This window comes from Marmota monax, unplaced genomic scaffold, assembly GCF_021218885.2.
Source record: "Marmota monax isolate L192 unplaced genomic scaffold, Marmota_monax_Labrador192_F-V1.1 WCK01_AAM20220418_F8-fsc00037, whole genome shotgun sequence".
NCBI classification, from domain to species: domain Eukaryota; kingdom Metazoa; phylum Chordata; class Mammalia; order Rodentia; family Sciuridae; genus Marmota; species Marmota monax.
Window position 1 is genome coordinate 3,399,273 of NW_026693245.1, and position 9,517 is coordinate 3,408,789.

Consider the following 9,517-nt stretch of genomic DNA (forward strand, 5'->3'; position numbering starts at 1 on the left):
GAGCACTTAGGCCAGGGTGGCTGAAGTTCAGGGAGAGAGTGTGGTCAGAGGCAGTAACCAGGGGTCAGATCATATGTGGGGCATAGTAAAGAGCTGGCCTGTTCTTTCAAGTGTTAAGGAAGGAGGTCTTTAACAGGCTTCTCAGGGCTTCCTCTGGTCATGTTCTGCACATGGACTGCAGGGGTGCTGATGCAGACAGGACTGTCCCTAATGGCCCTACTGTGCTCTTGGAGCACAGAACTCTTCCAAAAATGGAGACTCTCCATGAATCTTAGGCCTCTTGATGTTTTTTTATCCTCCACTCTGATCCTCTTCTAGACAAGAAAAGACAACACATTTTCCCCGCACTTTATTCATAGATGAGCCTCTTTTTTGGTACCCGAAAAAGAGAGACAAGCAGGTTTGGAAATATTTCTTTTGATTAATTTAGAGTGGGGTTTCTTGATCTCAGTTGTGTTGACATTGGGAGCCAGTCAAATCCTGATGTTGGGGGGAAGGACTGAATTTTAGGACACTTTTCAGCATCCAGAACCTATACATACTAGATACCAGTAGCACCACTACAACGGGCACATTTGTGACAAACAGGTTGTCTCAGGTGTTGTAAATGTCTCCTTGGGAGGCAAAATCCCTCCAGTTTAGAGTTTTGCAAAGAAAACCAACTTTATTCCAAATACATTAGCCAAATTGTTGGTTAATATTTGACATTAATGATTTTAAATGGAAAATAAAATCTTTTTTCTAGGGTCATGATGAGTTTTTTTAATATTTATTTTTTAGTTTTAAGTGGATACAATATCTTTATTTTGTTTTTATGTGGTGCTGAGAATCAAACCCAGTGCCTCATGCATGCTAGGCAAGGGCGCTACCACTTGAGCCACATCCCCAGCCCTCATGATGAGTTTTGAAGTGCCATATTACTTCCACCTATGCCTTTACCCTACCTATTATCAAATCTCCCCAATCTGTGATTATTCAACTAATACTGCTAATTTTGCATATTGGGATGGAGAAAAATATAAACTGACTCCTATGTAAATGACACATTAGTAAAAGTTCCCATTTAGGTCATGCATGTAACTGTATTGATGAGATGGTTGTTTCTATAGGAAGTTTTGTAAAATCGATTTTTTTAAAAAGAGGTTTGATGTTTGTTTGTTTTATGTATGAATTTTTTTCTGTGAAGCACATGAGAAAATCATGAACTAACTTTCTATAGTATTTAATGTGTTCTCATTAAACTTTTTGAACTTAAAATATTCACATTTCTTTTTTTTTAAAGTACATTTTCTTTTATTGACATAGGAGATATACTTAAATTTTAAATATTGGCTCTTTAAGAAAAATTTCTCTTGGTTAAATAATATGCATAACCGTTGCCCAAACATGTATACAGCTGTTTCCCCCAAACTATTTATATACATAGTAGTCCACTTAAAACCAGCCATGTTAACCTACTAAATACAATGTGCTCCTAAATTTATAAATGGGCTACCAGTAGTATATAAAATATATAGGCATGTATGTTATACATATAAAGTAAAAAAATATAAAAAGGAGAGATGGAAGAAATAAGAAAAAGAAAACATCCTTTCCTATAAGATCCAGACAAAAAGTCACTCTAATTAGTCAGACAATGTAAAATACTGAAGCATTTCAGTTTTGGCAAATACTTTTCAGAAAAATATCCAAACTATGAGATACTAAATTGTTGTCTTAATAATTTTAGTAGAATTTTACATTTAAACATTCAATGAAGATGTGGTTTTCTAATATATAGAAAAGAAAACTTTTGGCAAACCAAAAAAATCACTCTTTTTAACAGGTTAGTATTAACCCCTTAATCAGGCATGTAAGGTGCAGATAATCAAAATCCTGGTCCGTTAGAATCTGAATATGTTTGATGAAAGACTCCAATGGATAGGATCTGAATTCTTCCTAAATCTTAGAGGGAAAGGGGCAGGATGTTATGACAATGGAGGGGGTCAGCCCCAAATGTAGCTGGCCCAACCTTAACTGTCAGTGTTAAAAAACACACCAAATATTTCTGTAGCATTCTTTCTGCGGCATTTTCTTTATCTCAAGCCACAGGTCTACTTGGAGGATCATGCAGCAAGTGGCTTATAAATAAAATCAGAGTCTATGAATAGTGTCATCACATTAAGAGACAGAATTGCTGGATTCTCTCATTACATAAAAAGCTTGCATCTTGGGAATCCATGAGTTGGTATTATTTATGGGATACCTGAGATGTACCTTGCTCCGATTAACATTACCATGCTACTCACTATAAAAATGCCCAAGGGCAGACTACGGAAGATACTAGGGTCACCACTTTCCGGAGACTGAGTTGTAACCCAACCCATTGACTTCATCACAGCTTTCTTCCACGTAGAATAACGAATTTCACTTTCCTCAGCATTGATCTGAGGTTCAAACCGCTCTATCATGACAGCTGACAAATCCTCAGGTTCAAGACTCCAAACGCCAACTCCTTCTGCAGCCCCTGCTGCCATTGCAGCACCGAGTGCAGTTGTTTCAGGCATGGAGGGCTTCACTACTGGAATATACAGGATGTCCGCTTGCAGCTGCATAAGAATTTTGTTGCTGGTCATTCCTCCATCTACCTGCAAATGGCTGAGTGGATTCCACAGTCGCGATTCATGGCATCCAAAATCTCTCGGGTTTGAAAACAAACAGCTTCTAGTGCAGCAAAAGCGATATGGCATTTATTGGTGAATTGAGTAAGTCCACAGATTATCCCTCTTGCACTAGGTTCCCAATAAGGTGCATATAACCCTGAAAATGCCAGAACAAAGTAGCAGCCATAAGAAGTACCTACTTCTTTAGCGAGTTTTTCAATTTCCTCTGAGGACTTGATAATACCAAGATTGTCTCGTAGCCAGCGAATAACAGCTCCAGCTATAGCTACAGAACCTTCCAATGCATAATATACTGGTTTGTCTCTGCCAAGTTTGTAAGCCACTGTGGTCAGAAGGCCATGTTCAGAAAATACACACTTATGGCCTGTATTACATAGTAAGAAACATCCTGTACCATACGTGTTTTTGGCTTGTCCATCCTGGAAACACATTTGTCCCACCAAAGCAGCAGACTGGTCCCCCAGACACCCAGATATTGGCACACCTTCCAAGGCCCCAGCTTTCATTAGGCCATAGATCTCAGAAGAACTCCGAACATTGGGAAGAATTTCCATTGGAATTCCAAAAAAATTGCAGAGCTCTTTATCCCATTCCAAAGAATGAATGTTGAAAAGCATTGTCCTACTTGCATTCGTTACATCAGTACAGTGGACGCCTCCATTGACTCCTCCTGTCAAACTCCAAATAAGCCATGAATCAATGGTCCCCAAAAGAGCTCTATTTTCTTCAACAGCCTTTTGAACTTTTCTCACATTGTCAAGGAGCCAACGAAGTTTCACTGCACTGAAGTAAGTGCTAAGTGGAAGGCCTGTCTTGGACTTGACAAAGTTATTATTTCCTGGAATTCTTTTATAAAGATTTTCAACGGTAGACTGGGTTCTTAGATCAAGCCACACCACAGCATTGTAGAGAGGCTCTCCTGTTAACTTGTCCCAGACTACAGTGGTTTCCCTCTGGTTGCTGACGCCAATAGCTTTTATGTTGGAAATATCAATATTGAGCTGTCCAAGTTTCTCACATGTTTTCTCTATGCATTCATAGACAGACTGCAGAATTTCCTTAGGATCTTGTTCCACTCATCCTTCTCTTGGGAACTCCTGTTTTATTTCTACTTGATGATGACTAAGTAGTTCAGCTGTTTTTGAATTGAAAACCAAAAAGCGTGTCGAGCTGGTACCCTGGTCCACTGCCCCCACCAACGGCCCCAAAACTGCTTTCTTTTTTTTTTTTTTTTAATTTTTTATTGTTGGCTGTTCAAAACATTACATAGTTCTTGATATATCATATTTCACAATTTGATTCAAGTGGGTTATGAGCTCCCATTTTTACCCCATATACAGATTGCAGAATCACATCAGTTACACATCCATTGATTTACATATTGCCATACTAGTGTCTGTTGTATTCTGCTGCCTTTCCTATCCTCTACTATCCCCTCTCCCCTCCCCTCTTCTCTCTCTGCTCCCTCTACTGACATTCGTTTGTCCCCCTTATATTATTTTTCCCCTTCCCCTCACTTCCTCTTGTATGTACTTTTGTATAACTCTGAGGGTCTCCTTCCATTTCCATGCATTTTCCCTTCTCTCTCCCTTTCCCTCCCACCTCTCATCCCTGTTTAATGTTAATCTTCTTCTCATGCTCTTCGACCCTACTCTGTTCTTAGTTACTCTCCTTATATCAAAGAAGACATTTGGCATTTGTTTTTTAGGGATTGGCTAGCTTCACTTAGCATAATCTGCTCTAATGCCATCCATTTCCCTGTAAATTCTATGATTTTGTCATTTTTTAATGCAGAGTAATACTCCATTGTGTATAAATGCCACATTTTTTTTATCCATTCATCCATTGAAGGGCATCTAGGTTGGTTCCACAGTCTAGCTATTGTGAATTGTGCTGCTATGAACATCGATGTAGCAGTGTCCTTGTAGCATGCTCTTTTTAGGTCTTTAGGGAATAGACCAAGAAGGGGAATAGCTGGGTCAAATGGTGGCTCCATTCCCAGCTTTCCAAGAAATCTCCATACTGCTTTCCAAATTGGCTGCACCAATCTGCAGTCCCACCAGCAATGTACAAGTGTACCCTTTTCCCCACATCCTCGCCAGCACTTGTTGTTGTTTGACTTCATAATGGCTGCCAATCTAACTGGAGTGAGATGGTATTTTAGGGTGGTTTTGATTTGCATTTCTCTGACTGCTAGAGATGGTGAGCATTTTTTCATGTACTTGTTGATTGATTGTATGTCCTCCTCTGAGAAGTGTCTGTTCAGGTCCTTGGCCCATTTGTTGATTGGGTTGTTTGTTCTCTTATTGTCTAATTTTTTGAGTTCTTTGTATACTCTCGATATTAGGGCTCTATCTGAAGTGTGAGGAGTAAAGATTTGTTCCCAGGATGTAGGCACTCTATTTACCTCTCTTATTGTATCTTTTGCCGAGAAAAAACTTTTTAGTTTGAGTAAGTCCCATTTGTTGATTCTAGTTATTAACTTTTGTGCTATGGGTGTCCTATTGAGGAATTTGGAGCCCGACCCCACAGTATGTAGATCGTAGCCAACTTTTTCTTCTATCAGACGGCGTGTCTCTGATTTGATATCAAGCTCCTTGATCCATTTTGAATTAACTTTTGTGCATGGCGAGAGAAAGGGATTCAGTTTCATTTTGTTGCATATGGATTTCCAGTTTTCCCAGCACCATTTGTTGAAGATGCTATCCTCCCTCCATTGCATGCTTTTAGCCCCTTTATCAAATATAAGGTAGTTGTAGTTTTGTGGATTGGTTTCTGTGTCCTCTATTCTGTACCATTGGTCCACCCGCCTGTTTTGGTACCAGTACCATGCTGTTTTTGTTACTATTGCTCTGTAGTATAGTTTGAAGTCTGGTATCGCTATACCGCCTGATTCACACTTCCTGCTTAGCATTGTTTTTGCTATTCTGGGTCTTTTGTTTTTCCATATGAATTTCATGATTGCTTTCTCTATTTCTACAAGAAATGCCGTTGGGATTTTGATTGGCATTGCAATGCCAAAACTGCTTTCTTCGCCGCTGCCATGAAACCAGCTTCAAGTCGGCCGGCTATCGCGGCCGGTTTCCCAGGTGACCGCGGTGGGCGGGGGAGGGGCGGGCGGAGAGACCGGAGACTAAGACCACGAGCGTCTGCTGAACAAAATATTCACATTTCTGTTATTTAATTTCCATGAATTTTAAAGAAGAATATAATTTAATCCAAAATTAATTGGTGCACATTTATTGAACAGCCAGATACAAAACCAGGTATCACAATAGAAATGCAAAGTTGTTCATTCTACATTGTAGAAGTCACATTCAAAGGTGAATTCAATAGAATGGTGTCCTTTGGAGGTATACAAAACTGATATATGACAGAAACGATACAGTGTAAATACTTCCTTCTAGAAGCTTGTACTGAAATTTAAAGAATTATATTAAAACATATAAAACAAAATTCAATAACCTGCATCCTATAGTTATAACTGAGAGATAATACAAAGAAGGAGCAAAACATTTCCTAATAGGATATAGGAAAAACCCAAAACACATTTTTCCACTCTTCTGTCTTACATACTAAATCAACACTTTTGATCCCAAATGTATGTAAGTTTTCCCTACATATCTACCAAGCAATGCTCCATCGGAAAGCAGCTGGGTGTCCTCCAACTTAATTCAATTCTGCCACCATCAACCCCACAGGTTGAGGGCTCAGGCCCAGAATCCACCTTAACTTCAGAACACCGATCACCTGGGACCTGTGTTTCCAACCTACCTGAAATAAATTGAGGGTTTCCTCATCCCTCCTTGAGTTTGATTAACTTGCTAGATTGGTTCACAGAACTTGGAAATATTTTACTTATATTTTCCAGTTTGATATAAAGGACATTACAAAGGATACAGCTGAACAGCCAGGTGGAAGGCACACATAGGGCAAGGTACAAGAGAAGGGCAAGGTACAAGAGAAGGGGCACAGAGCTTTCACTACTGCTCCAGATGTGCCACCCTCTGAGAACTTCCACATGCTCACCTATCTCAAAGCTACCTGAACTTAGTTCTTCTGTTTTGTTTTATTTTATTTTTTATTGACGTTTTGTTACTTTTACATGATTGACTAAATCCACTGACCATTAGTGAAGAACTTAACCTTCAGGTCCTCTATGATCCTTGGAGGTTGGGCAATGGGACAGAAATTCCCAACTGTGTAATCATGCCTTCGTCCTTTGTGGTGACCAGCCTCCATTGTGTAGAGATGGAGGCTCCAGATACCAGTCATTTCATTAGCATGCAAAAACCACTCTTATTACTCTAGAGATTCCAAGCATTTTAGGAGATACATGTCAGGAAATGGGACAAAGATTTAATATACAATTCAAAACATTATAGTTGCCCAGTTGGCATTTTGGTCATTAAGTGGGGTAGGGAGGGAGTGCATGGGAGGATTAGATTAATTCTAGATAGAGAAGAGGGGTGGGAGGGAAAGGGAGGGGGAAGGGGATTAGCAAGGATGGTAGAATGTGATGGCCATTATTATACAAAGTACATGTATGAAGACTTGAATTGGGTATCAACACACCTTATATACAAACAGAGATATGAAAAATTGTGGTATATATATATATATATATATATATATATATATATATTAAGAACTGTAATGCAAAAAAAAGTACATGTATAATGGCATAAATTGACGTGAACATACTTTATATACAGATACAAAAAATTGTGCTTTATATGCATAATAAAGATTGTAATGAATTCCACTGTTGTAGTGTATTTAAAAATAATAAAATCAATTAAAAAACAAACAACAAAAAAAGAAGATATAAATCTATTACCTTCTGATTTGTTTTAAGGAATTATGGAAAAAGTAACACTTGATGTAAACTTTGAAGGATGAGAGAAGATATGAGCAAAATGATGGCAAAAGTGAGACAAAAATTATGAATATTTTAGACTCATTGGAGCAGTGGGAAACTAACATGTGTATCATTGATAGTCCTGTGTGTTAAGTAATTTAAGCAAGGATAAATATTTGAGTAGAATAACCATGGAAAGGCTTGGGTAACTCTACTGGGGAATTCTAACATCAAGAAACTCTTTTCTTTTTGATAGAACTATCTCCTGTCAGCAGAAGGTTCATATATATATATATATATATATATATATATATATATATATATATATATATATATTTATCCCCAAGGTGTGTGTGTGTGTGTGTGTGTGTGTATTCCCCCCACTAGAATCATTACACACTTGTTTATGGTATTTTATTACATTTGTATTATTCTCCTAACATATATTTGGGGACAGCATTTTCAGAAAACATGTTTCCAATTTACAGGGGCTTATGAATTGGATTAAAAAAGCAATGTGTAATGAGTTTGCAGCATTAACTATCTCAATTTCCAAAACAGAATTCACTTACTGGGGTACTGAATCAGGGCACTGATTCACTGAGGTGAAAAGATATTCTATTTAGAAAACTTACTGGAATCAGTGGTATAGTTTATTTATAAAAGATACCTAATCCTAATGAACCACTTTGATTCTTTTAATATTTTTAGTGTTAGAAGAGGATGATGAATTTTATGACTGCGAGCATTAATATCAAAAACTTTAAAGATTTGGGGCCAATACTATTGTTTTAGATCAGGCTGCAATAAGTTAAACATTCATATACTAGGTGGTTTACACAACAGAAATCTATACCTCATATTTATAAACAGTGGGAAGTCTGAGATCAAAATACAATCAACTTGGTTGTTGATGAGGACCTTCTACCTGGTTTGTAGAAAGGATGCCTTATTCCTGTGTCCTTCCACAGAGTGGAAAAAGAGTTCTGGTTCTTTCATCTTATCACAAGTGTATTAATGCCATCCTGAGATTTTATCTTCATGACCTAGTCTAACCCTCCTTACATCCTGAAGATCCCACCTCCAAATACCATCACATTGGGGATTAGCATTTCAACATATGAATTGTAGGGCACACAGATATTCAATATATGATTATGATGGCCATTTCAGTTTTTCATTTACTAAGTTTTGTTTCATAGATTTTTAAACAAATGCATGAGATACTTATCTATTGTTGATAAATTCTATGAATCTTCAAATTATGGCATTTTTTCCTTAATTTTATTTTTAACTAAAAAGAAATAAAATAGTTTAATGAATTAAAATATTATAGCTACAAAATTTTGAACTCTACATTTTATTAGCTAAGTAGGGAAATTAATTAAGAAAAGTAATTCATATAAATGTAGCCCAACAAAATACACTTATGTAATCAAAGGTCTTGAAGAGCTATTGATTATTCATATCTAGGATTGATACAGTATGGCATGGATACATATTATGTGCTTCATAATGTTTGTGCTTGCATCTAGTTTCATTAATTTGTTGATTAATTTTAGTAAGATTGTCTTGGAGGAAAGATTTACAGTTACAAGTTGTTCTGAATGAACTTAGTATAAGGGAGACTGCCAACCTTATTAGGAATAAATCATTCCAATATAATGGAAAATGAAATCTGCTTTAGACTGTAACTACCCTTTCTAATTGATGACAGGTATTGAGTTAATGGGTAGTATAAAGCACTACAAACACTCAAAAAGACACAATTCCTCAATGGTTAATGCTGAGCACAGAGGTTTTCTCTCATTTTGTATTGAAGTATGAAGTTGCTACTACAAATAAGTCACATTCAATATCGAACTGCTTAAGCTAGTGCTTTATGTAAATCTAACAAATGATAGGGGATTTGGGCAAATGTCATTCTTTTCAAAGCTTTACAAATATACAAATGGAGCATTGCTGTAAATCATTTAATATTCTGTAGCACAAG

General features: G+C 37.2%; 1 protein-coding gene across 1 annotated transcript; it reads right to left on the bottom strand.

Annotated features, from left to right (window-relative positions):
- Positions 1–1,356: 1,356 nt before the first annotated feature.
- On the bottom strand, positions 1,357–6,905 carry LOC124100705 (glycerol kinase-like). Its single transcript, XM_058583141.1, is given in 5 exon segments — positions 1,357–2,245; positions 2,333–2,647; positions 2,650–3,880; positions 5,682–5,812; positions 6,791–6,905. Coding segments are annotated over 5 exon segments (1,803 nt in total). The 3' UTR covers positions 1,357–2,234.
- Between the last annotated feature and the right edge of the window lie 2,612 nt (positions 6,906–9,517).